Source organism: Copadichromis virginalis, linkage group LG12 (genome assembly GCF_057382275.1).
Source record: "Copadichromis virginalis isolate Kocher_CV1m ecotype Utaka linkage group LG12, C_Virginalis_male_GT1.1, whole genome shotgun sequence".
Lineage (NCBI taxonomy): Eukaryota > Metazoa > Chordata > Actinopteri > Cichliformes > Cichlidae > Copadichromis > Copadichromis virginalis.
This window is the reverse complement of record NC_140629.1, coordinates 22,845,555-22,872,802: the sequence shown is the minus strand read 5'-3', so window position 1 is coordinate 22,872,802 and position 27,248 is coordinate 22,845,555. Positions and strand designations below refer to the sequence as shown.

At 43.4% G+C, this 27,248-nt stretch overlaps 1 protein-coding gene across 2 annotated transcripts; it reads left to right on the top strand.

The window, feature by feature from the left end:
* Positions 1 to 307: 307 nt before the first annotated feature.
* On the top strand, positions 308 to 25,487 carry hip1rb (huntingtin interacting protein 1 related b). 2 transcript variants are annotated; one of them, XM_085475491.1, is made up of 32 exons: positions 308 to 462; positions 12,963 to 13,026; positions 13,670 to 13,812; positions 13,975 to 14,031; positions 14,729 to 14,809; positions 14,909 to 14,985; positions 15,184 to 15,245; positions 15,760 to 15,900; positions 15,991 to 16,048; positions 16,478 to 16,553; positions 16,707 to 16,889; positions 16,978 to 17,033; positions 17,121 to 17,193; positions 17,485 to 17,668; positions 17,776 to 17,864; positions 17,965 to 18,081; positions 18,382 to 18,483; positions 18,636 to 18,830; positions 19,692 to 19,839; positions 19,966 to 20,052; positions 20,156 to 20,263; positions 20,443 to 20,579; positions 21,419 to 21,529; positions 21,636 to 21,694; positions 21,854 to 21,884; positions 22,012 to 22,074; positions 22,201 to 22,301; positions 22,495 to 22,600; positions 23,411 to 23,534; positions 23,621 to 23,682; positions 23,901 to 24,143; positions 24,378 to 25,487. In XM_085475491.1, the coding sequence occupies exons 1-32, from the start codon at positions 370 to 372 to the stop codon at positions 24,384 to 24,386; spliced, it is 3,240 nt and encodes a 1,079-aa protein (XP_085331617.1). In that variant the 5' UTR covers positions 308 to 369; the 3' UTR covers positions 24,387 to 25,487. The 2 variants fall into 2 exon arrangements, with proteins under 2 accessions (XP_085331617.1, XP_085331618.1); XM_085475492.1 differs by lacking the exon at positions 308 to 462 and adding an exon at positions 4,841 to 4,929.
* Positions 25,488 to 27,248: the final 1,761 nt, after the last annotated feature.

Sequence of the window (27,248 nt, the reverse complement as noted above, 5' to 3'; positions counted from 1 at the left end):
AAAAGAAAAGGAAAAGAAAACGACCTTCATGTAGGAGGATGACTTTAGCGGAGGAGGACGCGCAGATGATTTCCTCCACCTTAGGGGGAGGATCCGTCCACGTAACGCGAGGCAAACTCACCGCATTTTCTCGCATTAGCGTTTCCTCCTTCAGCCGTGATGCATCAGAGTAATGAAGCGGCAGTCTGGAGATGACCGTGGCACCCCCGCTCACAGCCAGCAGTCTACATAGAAGAAGAGACCGCTGCTGAACCTCGCTTTCATTCGGACGTTTTTGGTGATTTTTTTTTTTTTTTGCGTAAAGAGGGGGAGTGACTGTTTGTTAATAAAGCCATCATCGTAAAAAATTAAAGAAGTGAAATCTAGAGGATGAGCAGCTTAGGTCATGTACCCACACGGGTGAAATCCAAGCGGACTGAGGTCAGGCTCGGCGCGGAGAGGGATCATTTTGACAAGCAGCAGGTAAATATGCAGGAAACGACGGGTTAATGCCCGCTGTGGGACGGACGGTAAACCTGGGTTTTATTCAGGCCTTCGGTGGCTTCAGAGGATGAGTGAATATCTACTGGATAGGCCACAATCCCTGTCCCCAAATTAAATGCTTAATGAGTGAATTAACTGCCCAGAAGGCGTCGCAGCTTTACCAGTGGCCACTGAAAGATCCCACGCGGGATGCCCCCTGTGTGTGTGTGTGTGTGTGTGTGTGTGTGTGTCTGACTGACTGTATGGCCTATACTGGAACATTAAGCCGACCATAAGTACAAACTCTTTGGCATAGCGTTGTAAATTTGGACTGTTTTAAACACAATGCTGAAAGTGCTTTGCCATTGCGCACTGAAGTCATTCCATTGGTATCCCGGTATCATGCTCATCTAGTCCTTCCGGTTTGACCACCTTTTCCCCTAGTATAGGCATCTCTCTCCCCGTTTTTTTTCCTAAACCACCTTCACGTTTCGTTTCTTTGTTGGTTGTTGTGTTTTGTTTTTTGAAAACATGAAAAATAGACCCTTAACTTTGACAAACTATCCTAAAACATCACCTCAGTTTCTTTTGAATGTGTGCAGTGAAGAAATGAAGGCTGCCCTCATTCCTCACACAACAGGTGCTTTGTGGTTTCTGCTCCTTACTCCACTGCACTGTTCCATACATGGCGAAGAGCTAACCCGGGCACTGGTGGATTCATGTTGTGCATTCGTGTTATTGGCTAAAGCCCCGGAGACGCTATGGCTACATTTTCAGGTGGAGAACACAGATACACCAGAGCCGAAGCGAGTTGAGTAACTAAACAAACAGCTGTCCGGCCGGTCAGGCTTACAGCCCTAATTTATCTGAACTGAGTGGAGCGTTTCCTCCGCTGGGCGTGTGTTTTACTCGGTGTTTTATTTGCTTTTGACGCACGTGTAGCGAGGTGGAGCTCAGGTTCTCAAGACTACTGTCGCTCAGCAAATGACAAGAAGCAGGTGTGGCTTTGCTTTCAAAACTAGGCATTGTTGTCAGACTTGTAGTTTATGTTCCTTTGTGTCAAACGATACATTGCACGTAAAATATGGGTTTCAGGGAGCTGCTCAAATTCTCAGCATAATCAGGTCTAGTCAAGGGATTTGGCACAGTGGATCATAAACTCCTAAAGCAAATACTTCAGTGGGGGGTCCTCAGAAAGAAAAGCTGCTGGATGGATTCAGAGTGTGGAGGTAGGAGTCATTTCCAGGGTACTTAATATGAATAGAGGAGTGCCACAGGGATCGTGTCTAGGGCCACTGTTATTTATTTAATGTATAAACAGTCTTTGGTGGGATCATGCAGTTCAGGGCTCTTAGAATGAGTTAGTATCTCAATAAAAGTACTTAAGATTATAATTGACACTCTCTCTTTTACGCCTCACATTCAGTAACTAGTGAGAAACCTTTTACTTCACCATTAAGTCCATTCTGTTCTTTTTATTGCCTTAACCTTTGTCTTTGCTGGATTATAGTGATGGTGATATTTACATGCACATCTTCACAATGCTTACACATGCTGGTGCACGAAGATTTATTACAACTTTAAAGCTTGTCTCATATCAGAAATGAGGTATAAGCCAATGACTTTTATTGATGACTGACTTTATTGCCGCTGATGTTTATAAATTCTTTATTTTATTGTTTTTTTTTCACCAGCTGTGTTTTAGTGTAGTTTTGTGTACTTCTTCCTCAGTGTGTGCTCTGCTGATTGTACTGCTGTTTGTCTTGGCTTGGCCACTCTTGTGAGAGATTTTTACTTTTAAATCTCCAGAGTTATATTTTCCTAGTGAAACAAAGGTTAAACAAATAAATAAAATTCAAGCAGCAGTCGAGCTGCATTGACAACTGTACCCGGTCAAAATGCAAATGAAGTCCTGGCAGAATGAGGAATCTGGACTCCTGTCTCAAATAGTGTGCTAATTGCATACAATTTATACAGACTGTTGCTTTAAATGTTGCATAGTGTTGCTAAAATGTGTTCTCTTAATTTAATCCTGTTATATTAAAGAGGCTGCTGCATGTAGTAGGGAGAGCTGAGAGACTGAAGCTACTCTGGTGCTGCTTTTTATTATTTTTTTACTTCCACTCTCTCTCTCTTTCCTCCTGTTTTGCCTTTTCACGTCGACCTCGGTACCAAGGTGAACCGTCTCGCACAGCAGCTTGTGTGTTTTTGTGCGCACTGTACTGTTTGCACTCTGTTGCCTGAGTAAGCACCCATGAGAGGCAGAGGTAAGGGGGGGATGGGAGTAGGAAAGGGCAAATTCAGCTACTCAGTGGGAGTAGAGAGAATGAAAAGGTTTCTGGTTAACTGTTTAGCCACTTTACTCCACAGGTCACTGCATGTTATTAGAGTTTGGGTTTTTTAGGTTCTTAGTAGTTCCAGCCTTGTTGGTCTGTGCGCAAAATCTATTACAAGAAGTGACTTTGATACAGAATGTGCACATTCTTTATATTTACATAACAAGCCGTGTTTGCCTGTGACATCCTTATATTTTCACTCATAACAGGCCAGTGGTAATCCTGCTGTCATGGTTTGGTGCTGAGATGTTTGAGCCATGGTTTCATTATATTTATGTTCCACAGCTACTAATATTAATAAACGGCATGTGAGTCACGAGCTAACAGCTCAGCGAACAGCATATGTTTTGTTGCTATTTTAATGCAATAAAGATAATTCAGTTAGATATAAAACTGAGTCATGACCCAGTGATCTCCATATCTGCAGCTACTCTTCCCTTGTGTTCACTCAAAGTTCATTCATCTACACTGTCATCATACCTTTTTAATGCATGTACTTCATCCAGTCCTGTTAAAGGTAACTAAATATGAGCCTTGTTGGCTTTTTGTTTTCCTTGTAGCTGTTACTATTCATGTTTGCTCCAGCTTGTAAACTTATTGAAGGACATTGTGGTGATAGATTCATTAAAGTCGACCTTCATTCTGTTTGGGGCTCACATTCCTCAGCCTCCCCGTGGAGGTGTACAACTCTGACTCATTCCTATGGTAGGTGTTATCCAGGCCTGCCGCTTTGTCACCAATTTGCTTCATAATTCTCTTAGACAGAATTTCTAGGCGCAGCTGTGGGGCTTCAGGCGGGTTCGGTGGTCTCAGTATGTCCTCTGTGCTGTTTGCAGATTATGCGGTTCTGTTGACTTCATTGACCGATGACCTACTGCTTGCATCCAGTGTGAAATGCTGGGGTTAAAGTTGGCACCTGGATTTCTGAGGTCGTGGTTCCTAGCTTTAAATGGGTGCCTTGCCCACTCCAGGTTGGAAATGAGTTTCTTCTCTAGGCAGAAGAGTTTAAGTATCTTGGAGTTGTCGTCGTGAGGAAGGAAAGAAGGATGAGGGTGACTGGTGCTGCGCTGGGTCTGTAGTGAAGAGAAAGACGAGCAACACTGTTGCTTTATCGTTTCAAGCTTCAATTATGGCCACGAGCTCTGCGTAGTGACTAAGGAGAGTGCAGATAGAAATGGTGGAAATGAGCTTCCTCTAAAGAGTGTGAGGATTTCAGACTCATTTCCTCCACATCGAATGGAGTGCTGCTCCTTACCTCATCCTCCTAAGCTCTCTCCCTACTTCCTTTAAGGCTTGTCTTCTGATTGGCTGCACCTCTGAAACTGAGGATTTGAAGAGTAGGTGGGTGGGGTTGCTTGCAGGAGGTAGCTCAAAGAGTGGCTTTGGCACCCTTGGAGACCACGTACTGATGCTGCTGTTTGGGTGGGCGATTCCATGACCGATGGTACAGTTATATTTGGTAATAACACCACCATTTATTTCCCACTTTCATGCATTAATAGTGGATTATAAACCAGATCTGAGGGATTATAATTTGGATGAAAGTCAAATGAACTTTTTTGCTTTTGGGTTGGGAGGTTGTTTTAGATGTGGTGTTTCTTTTGCTCCCTGTACATCGTTTCTGTTAGGACAAAATAAGACACATGATGTGGAGTACTGTTAGGTTTATTGCCTGTGTTGATGTGGGAGAAGCAGAATGAGTCAGTCATAAAACAAGATAACAACAAAAGATGTTAATAAAACACCAAATGAAAAAGGCCATTTGATCTGAGAGGATATTTAAAATCACTGAAATCTTTGATTCTCCATTTCTATGGTTGATTTTTGACCCTGGTTTCACTTTTTGGTATGCCAGTCATGTGATTTGTTACCATTAACTCTACCTGCAGGTAACCTCAGCTAAGAGACGTGAGCTGTGTTCATGTCTGCGCTTGACCTTGTCAGCCAGAGCCTCAGCAGCACTCTGTTGAATTAAGCTGATAAGAACCAGCAATAAGTGCTCGTGCCTTGGGGCGTTGAGTCCAGTGTGAAACAGTTCTGGTGTCATTTGACTTTGTTAACTTCACGCACTCTCATCTAAACCACAATGTCCAAGCACATGGACATGCTGCTGAAAGCCAGAGACGACCAGGTAAGCTCAGACGTAAGGAGGTTGAAGGCATTAAAGCTACGTGCTTGGGGTGTGCACTGTGTAGTAATGCTAGCTGGCAGCAGACCGTATGGCAGGCCTCAGGGATTAGTCCAGGCTTTTTCTTTCTCTCACTTCTCCTCTGTGCTGGTCAGAGGGTTTAACCACATCTGAACCAGCCTCCAGGAAACGGTGCCGGCATGTTTGAAGCTCTCGGACTGAATGGCTGTGTTAGTAGAAAGTTTGGATTTCATCTGACTTTACCGTGCCATAGGCAAATGGTATCGCTGTGTAGGAGCGTTTGGTGTAGGCTGATGTGAGGCTAGATAGTGAGACCTAGTGCTGTGGGTAGAGGCTGACTAACAAGAGCTGCAGCTGATTAATAGATTAGCAGAAATTACCTGATGCTGTTTTTATTAAAGGGTTATCTGATTTTTTTTAATTTTTAAGTTTGCATTGTGATATTTGATCTCATTAATTTTTTGGATTTGTGCAGACCCAACAAGTAAGCAGGCAAATATTGAAAAATAAATTAACGTAACTGTTATTTGTTTGTGAATGGTTGCTAGTTTGACCCCTGTGGGCCAAACCAGCACCTGTTCCTTGCCTAAGGCATTTAAGAGTGTGTGTATACTGGTGCTAACCCGTTACAGCTTAGAAAGTGCTGCAGTAAAGATTGTGGCTGTAAATCATATAATGTACTTTTTTTTTTCCCCCAACAATATCTTTATTATTTTTTACATTTTAATGACTTGCAAACAGTCCAACATTCTAAATACTACATGAACATACACTCCTCTCAGACAGCAAAAAGAAAACAAAAGTCGTCAGATTTATCACTCCATTAAAGGCCTAAATTTGTCATTATCCCAAATCAAATGTCATTGCCCTCAGTCCTCGTCCTCCTCAGATAATACAAATCCTTCTACAAAATTCACAAATGGTCTCCACACCTTCTCAAAAACATCCAATTTCCTTTTCAGTATACATGTTATCCGCTCCAATGGCAAAGCCACCATCATTTGTTTTATCCACTGTGTGATACTCGGTTCCCTTGTTTTTTTTTTTTTCCATTTTAGTGCAATTAATCTTTTTGCTTGTAACACATATAATGTACTTTTATCATTTTTTTTTTTAAACTGTATAAAGCATGAGCTTGTCCTGTTGGCTGTCTCGCTGTTTTCTGACAGTCAGCCTTTCTGAATGTACTATGAGAGTCTCCCTGCAGCCTCGCTGCTCAGCAGCCATCTGTTGAGGCCTCTGTGCCAGGCTCTGTGTGCCAGAGCGCGGCCCCCATCCAACCCAATCTTCTACCCCAGCTGACGGCCTTCCTCCTCCAACAAGCCCCTCATTGTCGCACAGACAGCCACACTCGCACTGTGAAAACGAGGGACTCGCGGTTAATTTGCGTCAGAAGCTTGTGGGAAGGGAGGGTCTCCTGTTAAGCGCTACACCCCTTCTCTAACTCTGAACCTCAGTCTTCACCCACAGTAGCCCCTCTGTGCTCTCCTGTGTGTGACCATGCTTCTTCTGTAGCTTGTGTGCATGGATCAGCGTGGTGGCAACCTTCAGATTAAAGGAGCTTTCATAATGTTTTGTTGGATAAAGCAGAGCTGCCACTGATACGTGATTATGGTTTAAAACATAAACCTTTCTGTGGTGTGGACTTCCCCGGTCAGTGTTTTAGACAACCGGGGTCTTATCAAGGCTTTTATTTTAAGCTTCCACTGTATATTCTGGTCACATGTTTGTGTTTTTAAAAAGCTTTTCTATCAGGAGAGGTAATTTGTGATAAAAGGGAGGGTGTGATTGAGCTGCGTGTCCGATTTTTCTCTTGTACAGTGCACTCGTTCTAAAGCAGACCTCCTAAATCATACAAATGTGGTTGGATTCAACAGCTGTGATGTGATGGGGACCAGTGACAATGCTAGAATTTCAAGCTTCATACAAATACTCAGGAAAATACTTGGTACTATTTTCATGAAGACAAAACAATTAAGTAGGTTTTTAAAGTTGATTGACAGAGAGTGTGTGGTATTCAAAAAAACAAAGCAGGTTGTCCTGTGTTCGGTGACTGGGCTTAATATTTTCATTCCTGATCCAACAGACTTCACGTTGGTAATTTAGACTGCTGGTTGATGCAGTTTTAGAAAGTTTATATAGAGAAATAATTTTTGTTAAATTAACACCTTCTATTATACCATTAAGATAAGATAAGATAGAACTTTATTAATCCCTCGGGTGGGTTCCTCTGGGAAATTCGATTTCCAAAAAAAAGCACAGCAACGACCGAAGTTACAGTTACAGAATTGTTATATATATATATATATATACACACACACACACACACACACACACACAGACAAATATAAATGAAATATACAAAGGGGATAAATAGAATAAATAGGAATAAAAATACAAGTGAATTGCACATTTCAAGTATTGAGTCTATTGCACTGTTGACTATTTACAAAAAGTATTGCACAAGGTATTGTACAGTGAGGTGAAGAGGCACTACAGCTTAGTTGTTCCCCCCTCCTTTGTCCTCCTGTTTCCCCTCCCTCTCCCCTCCAGAGAGGAGTTAAACAGTCTGATGGCGTGTGGGACAAAGGAGTTTTTAAGTCTGTTAGTTCTTGTCTTGGGGAGAAGCAACCTGTCACTGAACAGACTCTTCTGGTTGTTAATGGCCGTGTGCAGAGGATGTCTGGCATTGTCCATAATGTCCATCAGTTTCTTTAATGTCCTTTTCTCTGCCACTGTCACCAGAGTGTCCAGCTTCATGCCGACCACAGAGCTAGCCTTCCTGATCAGTTTCTCCAGCCTGGATGAGTCCTTCTTTGCTGTGCTGCTCCCCCAGCACACCACAGCATAGAAAAGTACTCCAGCAACCACCGACTGGTAAAACATCCTCAGGAGCTTCCTGCAGATGTTAAAAGACCTCAGCCTCCTGAGGAAGTACAGTCGGCTTTGGGCTTTTTTATACAGGTGCTCTGTGTTGCATGACCAGTCCAGTTTATTGTCCACCCACAGCCCGAGGTACTTGTACTTGTTGACCACCTCCACCTCCTCCCCCTCTATCTGAACCGGCAGTGGACCTGCTCTGGACCTCCCGAAGTCCACAACCAGTTCCTTAGTCTTTGAGGTGTTGAGTTGCAGGTGGTTTGTGTGACTCCATGCGACAAAGTTCCTCACCAGACTTCTGTACTCCTCTTCCTGATCATCCCAGATATACCCCATGATGGCTGTGTCGTCTGCAAACTTCTGAATGTGGCATAATTCAGAGTTGTAGCAGAAGTCAGAGGTGTACAGGGTGAAGAGAAGAGGGGACAGCACAGTTCCCTGTGGTGCTCCTGTGCTGCTGACCACAGTGTCAGACGTGATGTCCTTCAGCCTGACGTACTGACGTACATTATAGACAGGACTCGTAACACTAACATGATCTTTTATTAGTTGTAGCTGCTAGCTGGTTCCGTAATGATATCAGTAAAGCTGAAGGGTAACGTTACCTTCGGCTGCTTCCTTATTTCCTCCTGGGTTAGAACAGCAGATGGATGAACATGCTTGATCTGGCAAAGATTACAGCTGCTTCCCAAAGCTTAGTTTACGGTAATGAAGTAGTCAGTTTGCAGTGTTGCAGTATTTGACTATTAAGAGCAGTTTTCAACCATTGCAAACAGGCAGTTATCCAAAAACCCAACTGCAACTTGCTTGATGTGGATGATGCTGCGTGTTGGTCGAATGCTGATTGGTTGGCAAGTGGGCCAGAGCAGAGAATAGAGGGGCATGCACAGTTCACCAGGAAAAATGCAGTAAGAAAAGTACAGATAGCAGCTGCAGTGGACATTGTTGCTTTAACGCTCATTTTCACTTCATCCATGCATCTATTTTCCTCTGGTTATCCATTCAAGGGTTGCAGTGGGGCTGGAGTCGATGCAGAGCACGATGTAGGGTACACCCTGGACGGGTTGCAAATCTGTTTCAGAACTTACACATACAACCGTCCAGATCTATGGATGGTTAGAATCACCAGTAAACCTAACACCGAGCATGTTTCTAGGCTGTGGGGGAAACAAACTCAACACAGAAAGGCCTCAAACTGGACCTTGAACCCAGGACCTTCGCACCACTGTCCTGGGTTTACACTCTATGTTGTGGTCAGGCTTTTGTTTTTTCATAGGCAAGTTTATCCACTTGTTACATTACCTCATGTCCATATTAAGTTTCTGCTGTCACCATCCAGGAAGTTGCTGACATCTGTGAGTGCGTAAATTATTCTCTCAGTGATTAAATTAAAAACCTGCATTTAAAAAGTTAAAAAAAAAAAAGAGAGAGACAGAAATGCACAGGAGGAATCGACGGTACTGAACAGGCCAATCAAGTAAACAAGATGATGTCCCTTTGCATTATATTTGTGCTCTTTTATGTTTGTCCAAATTACCTCCCAGATCTTAAATTCCTCACAGCTATTGTGTGTTTTTCCAGTTTGCTCCACTTCACTAACCTGCTGCGAGCTTGCATGTTCTGACAGAAACAAGAAGGTCTGGTTGATTGCGAAACGTCAGTGGGACACTAGTCTGGAAATTAATGTTTGTGTCCTGTCCTCCCCCCCCCCCCCCCCCCCCCCCATTCCTACTGTGATTCTCACATGCATATCCCACCTCTCAGCCTAAATTTAGCGATGACTGGGATCACAGTGGTCCAGCGTAATTGTGCTGTCTAGACTCTGCTTTGATCACGATGCAGTCATTATGAGTGATTTCAATCTTTCATGTTCCCGAAAGGAAACGCGATGGTCAGCAGTGATTTTTATCAGAGATGTTACTTCTACATGGCTCTGCTGTACAGCATTTTCGTGCTCTACCTACAGACACATTTGGTTTTTTTTGTTTTGTTTTTTTTGTTGTTTTTTTTTTTTTTTTTAAATGACATCAGAAACAGCAGTATGCGACATTACGTGATGGCAGAGCTTCAGTTCATCCTTTGTCATTTTTTTTTTTTTTTTTTTTTTTTTTTAATAAATAGGACAGGGGGAATGAATGAGAGAAAGAGGGGGAGAGAAAGAAAGAAAACCAAAGGGGAGAAGAGATGGTGAGAAGGGGGGGAAGAGAGAGAAAAAAAAAAAGAACTCCTGGGTCACCTGTATGGAGAAAAAAAACAAACAAACAAAAAAACAAACAAACAGAGGAGACAGCAAACAACAAAGAGCAACATAATAATAGAGAAAACAAAGCACCATCACAATAAACTAGCTAGTCATAGATATCAATATTTACTAAATAATAAACGATATTGTGCAGCACGCAAGATGGACAGCGCACAGTGTGCTTTGAGGCAGCAGCCAAGAAAGCTTTAGTCCGCGTCTGTGAATACCCATGTGTGCATACCTGTGTGGATCAGCATGCTTGCATTCCAAAGGTTTCTCCATGTAATGATCTGCTAGGGAGTGTGGGGGGGCCACAGCCCCGTCCTCCAGGGTGTGAAGCGGGTATGGAGGAGATCAAAACTCCAGACATCCAGAGGCCCCCAGAACACAAGAGACCAAGGAAGACCAGCAGAGGGGCAGCCGCGCCACTGTTCCAGTAAGAGCTGAGGAGAGTCCCAGATGAGGGCTCGCCCAGCAGCCGCGGAGCAGAAGTCAGGGGGAGTTGCAGTGACGCGCCCGTGAGCTCCGCCGGCCCCCAGCTGTGCCTGAGTGACCGAGCCCCAGGCCGAGAGGCCGGGGGCACCCCACCTCCAAAGGGGCCCGAGCGAGCCCCAGGCCCCAGGCCCCGACAAGCGGCCGCCAAGGAGTGAGCCGGTGTGTACCCGGACGCCCACCCCCAGACACAAAGAACCACCGACACCTGAGGGAGTCCGCCACCGGCAGGGGAAGTGGTGGTGGGTGGAGATAGGCCTCCAAACCTTGGAGGGCCTGAGGTGTCCCCAGAGAGGTGGCGTCTGATACCCAACCTGACATATAGACACAGACATACAGACACACACAGACACAAACATCCATTCCCACCCTCATGCTCTCATATGCACTCACTCCACACTCAACCAACGTGGAGACAGACATAAAGAGACGCTGTACACACGATCACACTCCCCAAGCGTACTCTACAAACCGGGTCTAGGTACCCTTGCCCCTGGAGGGGGGAATTGCACCCAGACCCAGGTGGTGTTACCCTTTTCCCTGCGGTGGGGAGAGGCAGACCACCCCGACTCCGCAGCAGCAGGGAGGCCCCACACTCCAGACCGCAGTCGGACGGCCAACTCCTCCTACTAGCCCTCCCGCTCCAGCAGGCCGCAGAGAATGGGGGTGGGAGAAGACTCCAAACCTCCCTCCACCCGCTCATTGTAGTGTTGATGCATGTGTGTTCTAAGGTGCAATTAAAACCCAGGAGGGCATGGAGCTACCTGCCAAGGAGCAGCAGGTAAGCGCATAGTCCCTCCTGCTAGCCCTCAATGACTAAGTGTATTTAAAATTGAGAGGTGGGCAACGACGTCAGGGGTGAGGTGTACACCCTGATGGTAATTTGGACTCCGTGATGGTGCCCACCCCCAAGATCCTATATGTATGTGTAATGAGAGTGTGAATAATGTGAATGTCTAAGTTGTGGGATAAAATTGAGGCAGAGGCAGCCAGAAGGGGACGGGGGGGACGGGGGGTAGCCTCCTCTGCACCCTGGTGACATATCCCCACTCCAAGGCCCTGCATGTGTGGGTGGTTGTGGAGGAGCGGGAAGAGGGAGGCAGCTGGAGATGGGGAGGGAAGGAAGGGAGGGGCAGGTAACGTCTATTTGTAACGTCTATTCAGATTGCAGTTTTTGTTTGTTTTGTTTGTTTGTTTTTACAAAAGTTTTTCTGGAAATCATATAGTTCACAACATTGAGTTTCATCCAGGCTGGGCTTGTACCTGTTTTGTTTACATAACTTGTTCTTTTGCAAAGCCTTGACCACTGCTTTCTGTGCTGATTTCAGTAACTGGATAGCGTGGGGAAAAACGCTTTTATGTGAGTGGCAATGTGCCATGAAACAGCAGCTGGGCACACGTTGTCTCACACTGTGGGGGGGGGAGGGGAAAAAGTAAACTTATGCACGCAGCTCTGTCTTTTTCTTGATTGGGCTCTCATGTTAAAGAAATTGTTTAATAGGGCTTTGATCATAATAAATGTCACTTTGAGAGAGCAAATTTATTTCCAGATGGGATTCTGAAAAATAAAATAAAATGCATAAGAATATGTTTAAATGAAGACTATTGAGAAATATTTTTATCACAAAAACTATGAAAATGATCCAGAAACCACTGTCGAGACATAGAGGTGATGATGATGGCACTGAGTGGTTGTGTGTTCTCCCTGTGATTGATTTAAAATGCGTAAATCCCCAGGAGGAGATTGATCCCCGTGTGTGTTTCCGTGTTTCCCTTCCTGCTCCTTTGTCAGCGGTGCTCGCTTTACCTGCCGAGCAGGTTGTAGATCAGCTCGCTTTGTGTCCCGTAAATCTGATGACACTCCGACTCTGACGCGCCTCATCAGCGGGGTAATGGCAGACATTATCTTTCCATGTGGGGTTGGTCTCTTCTGATCGCAGTTCCCACAGAAAAGCAGTAATAAAGTTAAGTGGTTTTGTTGTCTCACTTGGGTGGCACAGAAACATTAAACGTGGATTATCTTACTAGAGATGAGATCACACTAAAAGCGAAGGGAAAGTTCATGAGGTGCAGTCACACTGATGCACTTTTATGATGACCTTTGTCCAATTGTGAGCTAAATTTAGTTCACTGTAATCAGCGGGATGGGTTGAAATTAGTCTAATCAAAAGAGGACAGCCAGAAATCCATCAGTACATTACTGTGTACACAGTGCAGTCACTGTTCCTTTGACTCCAGTCAATGTCGTACAACTGGTTATCATTTGTTTTGCTTCCCAGTTAAGGTGCAATGCATTATGTTTGTTATGTCTATTGTAAGTCCTGCAAATGGAAGTGATGTTTGTGTGGGTGGAGAATCAAGACGTTCAGGCTCTAACAACCTCTCTCTGCTTCTCTTTCAGCTCAGCAGCATCAGCAAAGCCATCAATTCCACTGAGATACCTGTGAAAGAGAAACATGCTCGACGTATCCTCAATAATAAATCTCAGCAAAATGACTTGCACACAGGCTTGACATGGTAGTTGCCACCTCTAAACAAATTTTTTTTTTTTTTAAAAAATAGTCCTCACTTAAAATAAAAAGGGACATTGATGGAAAACGGAAGCGTTAAACGCCACCTGATTAAGCAAACACTCCAAAGAATATGAGAGAGCATGTCACTTTTATGATCTGGTCACACTTCTGGTCAAGTAGCAGGCTGGAACCCCTGAACAGCAGGAAGGTCAGGAAAAGGCTGCGATATTTCTATGATTGTTCCAGCTTTGTTTTTCATTACATGTTTTAGTCATCGTGTCGAGAGCTGAGCTCGTGTTGAGCATAACCGGCACAGACAGACTTTTTGTGGCTATCCATTAGTGAGTAATGATCCCAGATAGAGCTGATTCAGATCTATCATAAAGCTGGAAACCATGTTATTGGAAGCAAAACAAGGCCACAGAAACAGAGTTTAAATATGCTGCAGGAACATGAGGGGAGAGATGCATGATGTGATCTGACTCAAGTTGAATTTGCTCATCGTTGTGTCTTTAGTGCTTACCAGAAAGAAAGAAATGGATTATAAAATGCACAGTGCTGTGATGGTTTTTGCTTCCTTAATGAAGGACAACAGGAATCATATTGGGCACTCACAGGGAGAAGGGAGCCTTCACCTTCTGGTCCTACGCTCTGGGCTTCACTTTTCCCAGCAGCTCCATCCTTTGCTGGAAGTTCTGCCATGTGCTGCACAAAATCCTGCGAGACGGGCACCGCAATGTAAGGCACCAAGTACCCTCCTGCATTTCTATTACTACCTAAAGCGCCAGACGCTGGAGTGCAATTAAGGCAAAATTTTAAAACCTGTGACTGTTTGAATATTTTGTCGTACAAATTATTCAAAGTTTGAGTTTTTACTCATTCAGCCTGTTGTCTTCACAGGTTCTACAAGACTGCACGAGACATTACAGCTCCATGGTTGAAATTGGGGAAATATGGGTGAGTCCTTGGATCTTATTATAGTTCAGAAACTAATCATAATTTTATAAAGGCAATTTTATAGAGTTTTGTTGTTGTTGTTTTTTTTGGGGGGGTTTTGTTTTTCCTTTTAAACTTGCTCTTCTAGTGTTGTTAAATAGTGTAGTGGTTTACACATTCACCTAACAAGGTAAAAAAAAAACTGATTCAGTCCAGGGAGGAGAAACAAATCGTGATTTTTACTTATGGGGCATAAGTAAGAAATGCCAAATTAATGCAGGCAGAGTGACCCGCTGTGGCAAGCCCTTGTGCTGAGAGCATCTAAAAATTGCTCTGTCTGGTAGAAATGATGCCACCTGAAATCTGCTTTTGAACAGTTTGACACCCTGAAGCTCTTTCATCATTAAACAGCCATCGCTTGTTTCACTTTCGCTTTCTTCTGTACCAGCGTCCACCATTTTAGCCAGCTGGTCATCGCTACAGGTGGCTAATTTCCTTAGTTCCTTCTTACATAATTTAGGGATTAATAAAGTGAAACAAAAGCACTGGCCTCTCTCTGTTGTTGGTTGAGCCTTTGTTTCCCAGTCAAATCCAGAAATGAATATTTTTTTAGCTGCTACATTGTTCAGTCAACATTTGGCTCTTTTAATGATGAATTAACTCGAAAATGCCTCTTGCCCATTTAACCCATGCTCTTCTCACTCCTTGGGGTTTTCAGGGCAACCTCCATGACAGATACGGACAGCTGGTGACTCTCTACTCGAAGCTGCTCTGCACAAAACTGAAGTTTCATACGAAGGTAAATGCACCGTCACTCATGTTTTACATGCACTTTATGTGAATGGATAACTCAACCACATTTGCATTACAAATCTCATGAAGCTGCACCTCATTGTAGCATGGCGATATCCCAGCAAACCTGGAGATCACAGATGAAGAGCTGGAGCGCGCTGCAGGAACAGACATTAATAATGTGTGAGTTTCATAATATTTAATGGAGCTTTAAGTGCCTGTGTAGCCTTAAATCCCTGTCTTCCTCAGTCTTATACTGCTGTCAGCTGCATTTGTTAATAAAATAAACAGACAGGCCCAGTTGCTGTGTCATTTCGCAGGGTCATAGTTTGAGTGCGTGTCCTTCTCAGTCTAACAAAGGTATCAACTTCTCTCCTGCAGCTTCCAGCTCTCTGTGGAAGTGTTTGATTACATGGACGCAGAGCTGCGGCTGGCCGAGACAGGTGAAAACAAAAACTCATCCCACCTTTCCTCCCCTCTGTCCTTCCAAGGAGGCGTAACCTGAGTCGAGGTTGAGAGCTGCTGCCTGCTGACATTATCTATTAATGCACAAAAGCTAAGAGCCTTTCAAAACAGGACTGTCAGCAGCTCTCAGTCTATCTGTTTTCACAGACTGCAGTTTGTTTTCTTCATGAAGTGGCTTCAGTTACTCTTGGCTCAGTTTTGACTCGTCATTGTTTTTTTGTTTTTTTTGTTTTGTTTTTTACTTGTGAGGAAATGCTTGCAATTAGAAGACATTAAGCAACTTCCTCCAGTTTAGCAGTAATGCTATGATCCTCCCAGTCCCTGCAGGGCGGAGGTCCAGCAACACGTATCAGACTGTAAACAGAATTTTGCAATGTGGTTGTCATATCAAGAAAAATATTCAACTCAGAAATTTTCAAAATAAAATGCAGCCAACTAATTAAGTAGCAAATGCTCTCTCTCTTTTTTTTTTCTTTTTTTTTTTCCTTTCAGTGCTCCGACAGCTTAACTCGTCCCTCGCCATGACGACTCTCACATCAAGCCAGTGTCGCCTGGCTCCGCTGATCCAGGTCATCCAGGACTGCAGTCACCTCTACCACTTTGCCGTCAAGTTGCTGTTCAAGCTGCACGCCTGTAAAGATGATTATTATTCATTAATCAAATGTCATTTAATGTTCTGTGACTTTAATGATTTAAATGCTTGGACCATTTCATCAATTTTAGGTCTCCCTGCTGATACTTTGCAAGGACATCGTGATCGTTTCCACGACCAGTTCCACAAGTAGGTGGCTATGAGTAAAGAAGGGTGACTGCATTAAAAGTTTTTAATACCTGTGGAAGCTTTGCAACTTAATCTTGCCGCTCCCAGTCCCCGCAGCTCTTGGAACTAATGCAAATGCATCCCTTCCCCCCCCCCCCCCCCCCCCGCCCTTTGTTGTGTCAGGTGGTGACACAAATGCATTTATGTTATGTTCAGTAGCCATAAGGTTCAGAGGGAGCTCCGGGGTTTATTCGTCACTCATTGTCACAGTCGAGTAACAAAGTCACAAAATCAAATCTATTTATAAAGCACAAAGTGATCGAATGTAAGAAGAGAATGGAGCCTGCAGAGTATGTGTAGCACATGTCTAAGTTTGTCTTTGTGCTACATTATTGTGCATAAATATGAGGTGAATATTAAAGTTAAGCTTGTTTTTCTTTTGTCCTCCAGGCTTAAGAACTTCTTCAATAGAGCCAAAGAGATGATCTACTTCAAGAGACTCATCCAGATCCCCAAGCTGCCTGAAGTAAGAACACAGGGGGAAGAAGGGAGGCAGGATGATGATAGTGACCGCCTCCATTTTGGGGCGTCAACATCTTTATCACAGACCCCCTACTGACATCTGCGGTCTGAAATTTGCAGAAATCTGTACATAAAATTTAATGTCTTCTCTTCTTAGTCCCCGCCTAACTTCCTGCATGCAGCCTCACTGGCGAAACACGTGAAGCCAGTGGTGGTCATCCCCAATGAGGATGAACCGGAGATGCAGGATGACGACGATGACGAGCCGGAGCCGCTCATCGAGGTCGACAACGTCACGACCTCCAGCGTCACGACCTCCAGCGTACAGGCTCAGCCGCAGGTACGGCATGCTACACCCACTCAAGTACTCAGGTGTTACCATACTGCTGTGTGAGCTGTCTGTTACATTTACTGATTCCCGCTTTCAGCAAGTGGACATATTTGATCAAACCTTCGGACCTCCAAATGGAGGCTTTGACGACAGGTGAGCTAGCCTGTTTTTAACTGCGAGCCTTCATTGTTTCAATGGTGTCGGGAGTTTCTTTGAATGGGACTCTTTTCTCTCCGGCAGGGACCTCCAGATTGAGACCCTTAAGCGGGAACTCGAGCTGTTGAGAGCAGAGCTGGAGAGGGTGAAAGCCGAGGTAAGAGCTGTTGAGAGTGAATGGCCTGTTGCATGGACTTAGACAGTTTTGTGTGTGTGTGTGTCTGCATTTGACAGTGCAGGGCTTGGTTAGCTCCGTGCAAAAGAATCTGGGTCATGTGTTGGGAGGATGTGAATACTTCTGACATGTAGAATGTGGCAAGTAGCTTCTGAATGAGATGACTGACATTGCAGACACAACTTCAGCTTTCATGCAAAATGTCTGGAAGAGGAGATTAGCTGGCCCAAACTTTTTATATAAACATGCTCATGTCTCTTTTTCCTCCTGTAGGCTCAGCGTTACATCACGCAGCTCAAATCCCAGATCAACAGTTTGGAGGCAGAGCTGGAAGAACAGCGTGCGCAGAAACAACGAGCCCTTGTGGAAAATGAACAGCTGCGCATGGAGCTCGAAGCGACCCGCCGCCGCAACACTGAACACGAGAGCTTACAGACCACCTTCATCGAGGCTGAAAGTAAGAGTCACAGTTAATACTCTTACAGACTTACAGACTGTTATCATCAACGAAAATGTAAAAAATAAATAAATAAAAAATCTTTCTCCTTGGTCTTGTCTGTGCAGAAAGGGCACAAGCCACTGAACAGCGGTACAATAAGCTGAAGGAGAAGCACACAGAGCTGGTGAGCAGCCATGCTGAGCTGCTTCGGAAGGTATACACAGACCGCAGACCAGTCCAGAGGTGTTGGCTTTAAATTAGATGTCAGCATCTGGCTGTGGGTTGTAACATCAAGTGTGTTAATGTGCTGACAGAGTGCAGACACTGTGAAGATGCTGTCAGTAACCCAGCAGACCCAGGAGGAAGTAGAGAGAACCAAACAGCAGCTGACCTTCGAGATGGATCGAATAAAGCAGGAATCTGACATGAAGGTTGATGGAGTTTTTGCTCTTTTCCCCATAAAGATGACCTCCCATGTTGAGGAGTTTTAACACCTCAGTATATATATCAATAAAGATGTGGTTAGATGACCCTTAGAATCGGTTCTGTTTTTTTGGGGGCGAGCCCCAGTAAGTCGTACAGGCAGAAATAACCTTCACTAACTTCTAATGCACGGTCATTCTGTTCTGGAAGCAGGCCTAAAATGAAATCTCCCCCAGTGCAGAAAAGAGACACAAAGGTTGGTCCAAGTTACGTGTATAGAAGATTAATGCTGTTTTCCATCACTGTAGATGGAAGAGCAGAGGTTTGAGGTGGAGAGGGTGAAAAGAGAGCTGGAGGAGAAGATGGCAGAAGTGACCCGTATCAAGGCGACCCTGCAGAGCAGCGAGGAGGTGAGCATGGGGTAACCTTCATGGCGTCTAGCTAACTCATCTCGATTTAGTCGTCAGTTTAGGCATGCTGCACGTTACCGCCTGGACTTTTCCTCCGACATTTGCAGCCATCTGCCTGTCCAGGCTCCGCTCACTGCTCTCTCTTTTGCCAGACGTCGGAGCAAATTAACAGCTCGATGACAGCTCTGCAGACGGAGAAGGAGCGTCTGATGCGGTCTGTGAGCGAGAAGGAGGCTGAGCTGTCATCACTGCGGCAGACTGCGCAGCTGCAGCAGTCGTCGCTTCAGCAGGAGCGAGATAAGACCAGCAGGGAGCTGGGAGAGCTGCAGGGAAAACTGAAGGAGAAGGTCAGTCAGGACACAAGAGCCAAGCTCAGCGGTCTCTGCAGAGTGCTATTTTAAACCTGTTTGCCAAAGCAACCCGGATCATAAATAAATGTCCCAGAAATGCAGCAGTCAGTCCATTGTATTTGTACTATATGGTTACATTTACACCTGCACACCTGGAGATCTGAGGTTTCCAAATACCCTTTGTTTTCTATACAGTTACAAATTTTTAACACATCATGCCTTATAAGCTGTTGGATAAAAGTTTGACCATCTAATTATCTCATTCTACCGCAGTAAAGGTTTTTGCTTTTTCCCTATTACTGCTGCAACAGTGGCAACCACATTAAAGCAGCAATGCGACAGACTAAATTCACCTAGCAATAGCCAGAAACCTCCAACAACCACTCCTCAGACAGTTTGGGAATATTTATTTTTCCATTGTGAGCAGAGATTGCCACCTGGTCTCTAGTCCTTAGATGTAACAAGAGTATGAATATCACAAAAACGTTCTTACTTCAAAGTCTCTAAAATCTAAGCAAAAGTATGTTGACAGGCGAGCTATAGGCTGATGCTCAGAAGATAAATTACAGCAGAGAGACAATAATTGGACCAGACATCGTGAGTAAAGTAAATGTGCGATAAAGTCAACACAAAGTTAAAGCAATGAAAAAGATGCTAAACTAAATGTGAATATAAAGAAATCCTGATGTAATAAAGATGACATCTGCTGCCTTTTTGAACTATTTTTGAAAGTAACTAAAACACTGTGGCTGTACACAGACATTTACATCTAGCTCTCCAACAGCATGCTTTGTATATATTTGTATATTTTAATAGTGCCATAAACCTGTATGTAAACCTGTGTGTGTATAAATGTAGACAAGTCAGGAGGAGAAGATGAAGCAGAAGCTTCTGGAGGAGCAGTTTGCCCTGCTGCAGGGAACTATAACAGAAGCTGAGACCATCATCCAAGATGCTATTGCCAAGCTGGATGATCCCCTCCATATACGCTGCACCAGCTCTCCAGGTTCGATTCCTGTGCTCAAAAATTTAAATGGCAGAGCGTGTCCCTAGCTTGCTGACCACATGCATAAATATTGATGTCTGTTGCAGAGATTGAGCGGCCTCTAATCTTTTGCTGTCCTCCAAACAGATTACCTCATAAGTCGGGCGGAGGCTGCACTTGGCTCCATCGACAAAGTGAAAAAGGGCCATGCAGATTATCTGAGAAACATGAGCGGTGAGTTCTCTCCGCTTCGGCTCGGTCCCGCTGACCTCGTGGCTGCTCGGTAATCCTCGTTGATATGGCCTGCTGCCCTCTCACTGTCTGATCTTGTAACCAGATGCTGGCACGCTGCTGAGATCTCTGACCCAGTTCTCTCACTTGACCGCGGACACAATTGTTAACGGCAGCGCTACTGCACACATGGCACCCACTGACCATGCCGACAGTAAGGAATATTTTCTTGGCTATTTTCTTAACTTTGTACTTTAAAAAAAAATGTGTTTATTGTCCACACCATATGCTGATATGCAAGCCTTTAGTCTTTAAGTACATGTTAGAATTTAGTTACTCGGTGCATAAATGATGCAGAAGTATGACTGATGATTAATCTTCGACGCCCCGCAGAACTGACGGAGAACTGCCGAAGCTGTGGCACTCAGAGTCTGCTGTTCTTGGGGGAGATGAAGTCCAAGGCCACGCTACAGAAGGCAGACCCAGCCACCATTCGCATAATCATACAGAAGATCCTACACCTGGGTCAGGTGAGGGAAAACATATATTTAATGGGAAGCATGTACTCCAAAGCATTCAGGAACTATTTAACTGAGCCTGAAGAGCCTTTTGGTTCACCATCTGAGATATGAACAGCATGTGAAGCTGCCATACTGGGGAAGCTGCTTGTGGGTAAAACTGCGGACATTTAGAAAAATATTACTGCATTTTATAATAAATATAAATGTAATTATATTCTATGCCAAAAACTCTAAATGTAATTATCTTATTACATTTAGAAAAATATTACTCCTAATATTGTACATCATGTCAGTCTGCTATCATACCGCATCATTCCTATAAGCCAGAGGATGAGGCCACTTTACAATGTTTACACTGTTAAATGTTAAATGATCCATCTTCATGTTTGAGGTTAAAAACAGGAAGTGGTAAGGATGTAGGTCAGCAATCAGAGTTTAAAGGCAGCGTGAATGTAGAAAACTCAGGTGGATTACTGACACATGAACTATTTAACAATCTAAAAAACAGACTTCCACAAGAATGTCAACCAGCCTGCTCCTCAATCTGAAAGATTTTAAACATTTTTTTGATTATTTAAGTCCAGTCTGCAGTATAATCATATAATACATAATACTTTGGGGGTTTATTTAGACGTGGTAATCCTTTCAGTTTTCACCTGGCTTCTTTGGAAACAGGAGCCTTAAAGAGTCAGTTATTGAATTATACTCCTTATTAGCAATGTAACCAACCATACACGTTACCACTGAGCTCTACTTCAGGCTCCAGTTTTTACCTGTGTAGGTTTAAACAAAATATTATTTCTGGTCTTATTGACTTTTTGCCAAACACTTCCGCTTGTACCATCCAGGAGCTGCGGCCAAAGGGCTTGGACGTTCGTCAGGAGGAGCTGGGAGACCTGGTCGACAAGGAGATGGCTGCAACATCTGCAGCTATTGAGGAGGCAGTCCGCAGGATCGACGTAAGTACTCTAACTTGAAGATGTTAATGTTATCTGTGAAGAACAGACTTGTACTCTGCAGTGTATTAATTTTAAGAGATTACCTTTTTTTCCCCTGTACATTTAGGAAATGATGAGTCAGGCACGAAAAGACACCACAGGAGTTAAACTGGAAGTCAATGAAAGGTTTGTTTATCCTGTTCTTGTTTTTTTGTTTTTTTCTTCATTAAACACAATCTTATAAGAAGATTTCTTCAGATCATATTTTTATTCTTATTAGTATCACCATGTTTATTAAAGACCAAAGCAATTTAACTCTCTGTACCTCCCACCCCGCACTTACAGGATCCTCTTCAGCTGCACAGACCTGATGAAGGTACTGTACTTTAATTTCTTTCATTAGCATATGTACTACACTTCTGTTTTTTGAATAATCCAGTCAACTAAACCTTTAGCTTTCTTTAGTCTTATTCTGTGCTTTTATCCTCCTCCATCTCCCCCAGGCCATCCGCATGCTGGTCATAGCATCCACCGACTTGCAGAAGGAGATTGTCGAGGGTGGGCGGGTGAGTCACACTGTTCTCGCTTTGAATCCAAAAGTGGCAGCTTGTTTTGTGTTTCTGAAATCAGAGTGGGCCGCTCTGTTCCATTCAGAAATATCGGCTAACTGTGCTGGTGTTTTTCTTGTAAAGGGCGCAGCCACCATTAGGGAGTTCTATGCCAAAAACTCTCGCTGGACAGAGGGACTCATTTCTGCTGCCAAGGCGGTGGGATGGGGAGCCACGGAGATGGTGTAAGTTCTCATTGAATTTCTTTGCATCTGAAATGAATGATGATTCTTATTTGAAGCTTGTGGTCTGCACCATTTGAGCAACAGGAACTGCATCCACAGCTGTTCTGAGTATCCATTTACGACCTTTTAACAGGAAGTGTAGCCTGTCATAGGCTGAAGCATTAATGTCGTGTGTTTGCCCGATTTCTCACAGAGAGTCTGCTGATAAGGTGGTTCTGCACACGGGAAAATATGAGGAGTTGATCGTCTGCTCTCATGAGATTGCTGCAAGCACGGCGCAGCTGGTGGCGGCTTCAAAGGTAAGATGTACACACAAAGGTTAAAGATTTTCTATTAGGGCCCCGGTTTAGCTAAGCCATGTGGCATATGATCGCCTGTTCATCCTACTAAGAGTGGCCAGCCCAGGCTCGAATCTGACCCGCGGCCCTTTGCCGCATGTCTTCCCCTCTCGCTCTCTCCCTCTGCTTTTCTGACAGTCTCTACTGACCTTATGAAATGAAGCCAAAAAAGCCCCCAAAATTATTAAAAAATGTTACATTAATAATATTACTGCATAAAACGGAATTTAGACTAGACTTTACTTCCTGTTTATTCCTTCGGTGGCTTTAGAGGGCCTTATTGACTTTAAATGAAGGACCACACATTGAACAGTTGCTAGAACTGGGGCTAATTTACGTTAAACATAATGAATCTGGCAGATTATTTTATTGCAGGCCTGGGTTCTTCTTTCTAAAATCAAAAAGTTCCTCTCAGGAGATGTAGCAGCACCTCCTACAGGTGTTGGAAAGGTGGGCCCTGTGGGCTAAGGGTGGACCATAGTGCCCTACCCCAGGCCTGACTCCAGCATGGGGAAATGGTAAAAGTAAACCTGTCCTGGGCGGGGAAGTTAATTTTATTTATTTTTAGTAATGGAAAGATTGCGCATCTCAGCTGGTTTGGGAACACCGTGGTGTCCCTCTCGAGAAGCTGTTGGAGGTGGCAGGTGTAGATGGCACAACCTGCACCCTGATAAGTGTTAGAAAATGGATGGATTAAAAATACTGACTTTTGTGGCTTTAGAGTTTGAATAGTGTAATCTTGTCTCATACCACACTCTCCGGTGCTCTCAGGTTAAGGCAGATCGCCACAGCAAGAAGCTGACAAAACTCCAGCACGCTTCTCGCCACGTGAACGAAATGGCAGCTAACGTGGTGGCCTCGACAAAGACGGGCCAGGAGCACCTGGAGGACAAAGGTGAGTGGAGTCTGATGTGTGCAACCGACCGTCATGAACTCTGATGAGCATCTAATATGGCTCTTTCACCCACCTTTTATTTGCAGATACAATGGACTTCTCTGGGTTGTCGCTAATTAAGCTGAAAAAAGAAGAAATGGAGTCACAGGTTAGTCATGGGGCATACTGAAGCATGCCTGCCTGATATTTACTGTGAGGCTGTGGAAATCTCACATTCAACACATTTCTGTGAATTGTTCATATCGAGTTTAGTGAGATTCAATCTGTATTTTGCTGTACAGCTTATGTAATTCTGCTGGTCTAATGTGGTGGATGCAGGAACAAATACCTCACTTAATTTTTTTCCCTCCCCCCCCCTCTCCTCAGGTGAAAGTGTTAGAATTGGAGAGCATGCTAGACAATGAGCGTCTGCGCTTGGGCGAGCTCAGGAAGAAGCACTACGAGATAGCCGGAGTTCCTCTGGACCAGCTTGCCGAGGGGAACGGTGAAACCTCCTCGCTGGTCAATCCTGTCACCATGTCACCAAAACCCTTAAAGCCCAGTCTCATGAAGAAACCTCCGCTGGCCCAGAAACCCAACATCCCACCCAAAAATCAATTTGCATACAGTGTGAGTTTTAATTTCTTTTTTCTTTTTTTTGCAGATCATTGCTCTCAGTAGGAATGTGTCTGATCGGTATATTATCTGATGTACATCAGCTTTTTCAGGAAAAAAATCTAATTGAATGTAGTGGGCTCAAAATCTCACTCATCAAATGTGATCCACTTGGTGTTGCTGGATTTAGAAAATGAAAATGTGGCTTTTTTCTGAATATCAACTTTTTTTTCCCCCTCTTTGGTGCAGTTTAAATAAATGCCTGAGCAGAAGAATGAGAAGCACTAACAGGATGGTTGGACTGAAGAGGAGGAAGACAGCCTTTTTGTGAACCTGCACTTCCTTTAAGTTGCATGCTGACAATCCTCTAATCCTGCTTCTATTGTCTCTGTGTCCTGCTTTTATTTGTCTTTCCTTTTTTTGCCAAAATGGACCAGAAGCCTGATGTTTGATGCTTGATGTCTGTTGGTTTTTTTTATTATTATTTTATTTTCATGTTATTGTTAGGCATCGAGAACAAAAGGTAAATAATAAAGTTTTGGTTGTATTTGAAGTATTTTTTTTCTTCTCTATATAATTTTAAACCATTAAACACTACTCCTGCTTTTTAAAATGCAAACCTCATCACTGACCCCAAATCGACAGCATATCTTGAACTTGTAGGATTGTTAGATTTGATCATCTTCTTTTCTGTTTTGGGGTTATTTTTTTTTTCGCTGTTTTGGATGTTTGTCACAGAGCACATCAGTTTTCTCAGCGTACACTGTATGATATTTGTGGTGTGGTGGGTTTTAACGAAAACTGGGGGAATCGCTTGCATCCACGTTTCACAAATTTAACATACCTCCAAGCTTCGCCTTGACGATGGATGCCATTCATGTCCTGTGTAAAACTGCTTTCTTTCTCAAGAATACAAGATTTGTCTCAGAGGCCTTGAATAGTGATGTACCAGTGCACTGAATGATACCTGTAGAGACATACAGTCTGTATAGGAGTGTGCAAAGTATTTATAGCTACACTCATCTCTTTAAATACCCCTTTACTAGCAGAGAACCTGGATATTATGTCAAATAGATGCTGTAGTGCTTGCACACACATACTGGCTGTAGGTGTCCTTAATTATCAAATGCTTCTTTCAGGCTGAATATGCAGATTTAGGTTTTAGTAGTTGTATGATATCAAGGTGTTGAAGTCCTTGCTGCCTCTGGGAGCCTTTTCTTATAGGGTCTTACAGGTTCTGTTCTTTCCTCTGTATGAAATGTCTTTATAAGCTCAGATCTATTAATATATTTTAGTAAAGATACTAGTGGGGTTTTTTTTCCTTGTAACATGAATGAACAATAAATGTTTAAATTTTAATGTGGCATTGTGTTCATTCCTCTTCTCAGATTACAGATGATTTTAAGGAGATTTCATCAGTAACCTTTTCATATCTGATTGTTGATTATAACTATTTTTGTCACGCTGGTAATATTAACAACAGCTGAAGTTTAAAACCAATAACAAAGATTTGACATGCTAGTAAATATTGGGGACCAGGAGCTTTCAGTCTTTCTTTACTGCAGTCGTACAGATGAACACAGACCACACATGCAGCAGGCATTAGTTTATGGTTATAAATTGTGAGCTGAGGCAAATCTAGAGCGGCAGATGGCATATTACAAATACAGTTAGGTCCATAATTTGATTGATTTAAATACACTATAAGAATGACTGAACTCCAGACTTTCAGCTTTAATACAAGGTTTACTGATTTTTAGAGGCTCTAACAAATATGGATCATTTTTAATACTTGGATTAAAATCATTCGCAGTTGGTGACCGAAGTGTGGAACCCATACACGTCAACGTCATCAAATCCTGTGTTCCCTATGCTCTGCTAGGCCATAACTGCAGACGCCTTCAGTTACTGCTTGTGGGTCTCTCTTTGCCCTCAGTTTTGTTTGTAATAACTGAAAAGCTGGTCTGTCAGGTGATTTCTTTCCCTTCACAAAAAATTTGGTTCCTTTATCAGTATGGATTGGGCCATGTCATATCTACTTGCATTTTCCAGTGCTGTCTGATCAGTTTTCAATATTTGGCTGAATCAGAGCGGAGTGTACACCTCTGTACCCTTAAGAATGCATCCTGCTGCTTCTATCAGCAGTCACATCGATAGCAACCACTAGTGACCCACTTCCACTGGCAGTCACACATGCCCATGCCATAACGTTGTGTGGGGAAAATCCCAGCAGGTTCTGAAATACTCAGACCAGCCTCTCTGCCACCAACAACCATGCCACGTTTAAAATCACTTAAACCACCTTTCTTCCTCATTCTGATGGTCAATTTAAACCTCAGAAGGTCTACATGAGTAAAAATGAATTACTGCCCTGTCAGTGGCTATGTAATGGTTAATGTATCTGTGTAATTCAAACATCTTACTTTCCATTGAATAAAGATACATAAAACAAACAAACAGTAGGCTACATTCAGCATGCCCGGCTTAATGCTGAATAATGGACATTTGTAACGATGTCAATACGCATGAGCTTGAAACCACAAAGAAGAGGTTCAAAAGAACATTTCTAACTAGAACCGTTTTAATTGCAGCCTTTTGTGCATTTTATATATATGAATTTTGCAAAACTTACCTGGAAATTTACAATAATAATAATAATATTAATAAACGCTTTAAAATTATTAATGACTAATTCAGACAATTAAAAAATAACACTGAACATATGAACCATGCATTGTTACCACAACATATATCAGTGACACTGGCGATATTTTAATATTTTCAATTAACTTTTTTTTTGTTTTATGTATTTTGCTGTACTGCTTATTATTTCCTGCTTGTCGCTAAGGCGCCACGTACGGCCGGGATATTTTAGAGCCTACATTAGGAGCATAAAAGGTAACGAATTACTGATATTTTGACATGCGCAGTTCGGCCTGGAGACAACGAGGATTGCTGCCTTCACAGACAATTTTAAATATGACCAGCGTCTTGAAATCACACGTTGAACTGCTGGAACAGAGGAGTATGCGTTTCTCTCAGTTTTCTTACTTAGCGTGAGCTAAAAAAAAAAAAAAAAAAGCACTGATATTTGTTTAAACACCCAACGAACTGCTGTTT

Bases quoted from the DNA above. Each gene is read 5' to 3' on its own strand.
- hip1rb (XM_085475491.1), top strand. From the start codon at position 370: ATGAGCAGCTTAGGTCATGTACCCACACGGGTGAAATCCAAGCGGACT. The intron at 14,986-15,183 runs GTGAGTTTCATA...TCTCTCCTGCAG, and splicing joins GGAACAGACATTAATAATGT to CTTCCAGCTCTCTGTGGAAG. The intron at 17,034-17,120 runs GTGAGCTAGCCT...TCTCTCCGGCAG, and splicing joins AATGGAGGCTTTGACGACAG to GGACCTCCAGATTGAGACCC.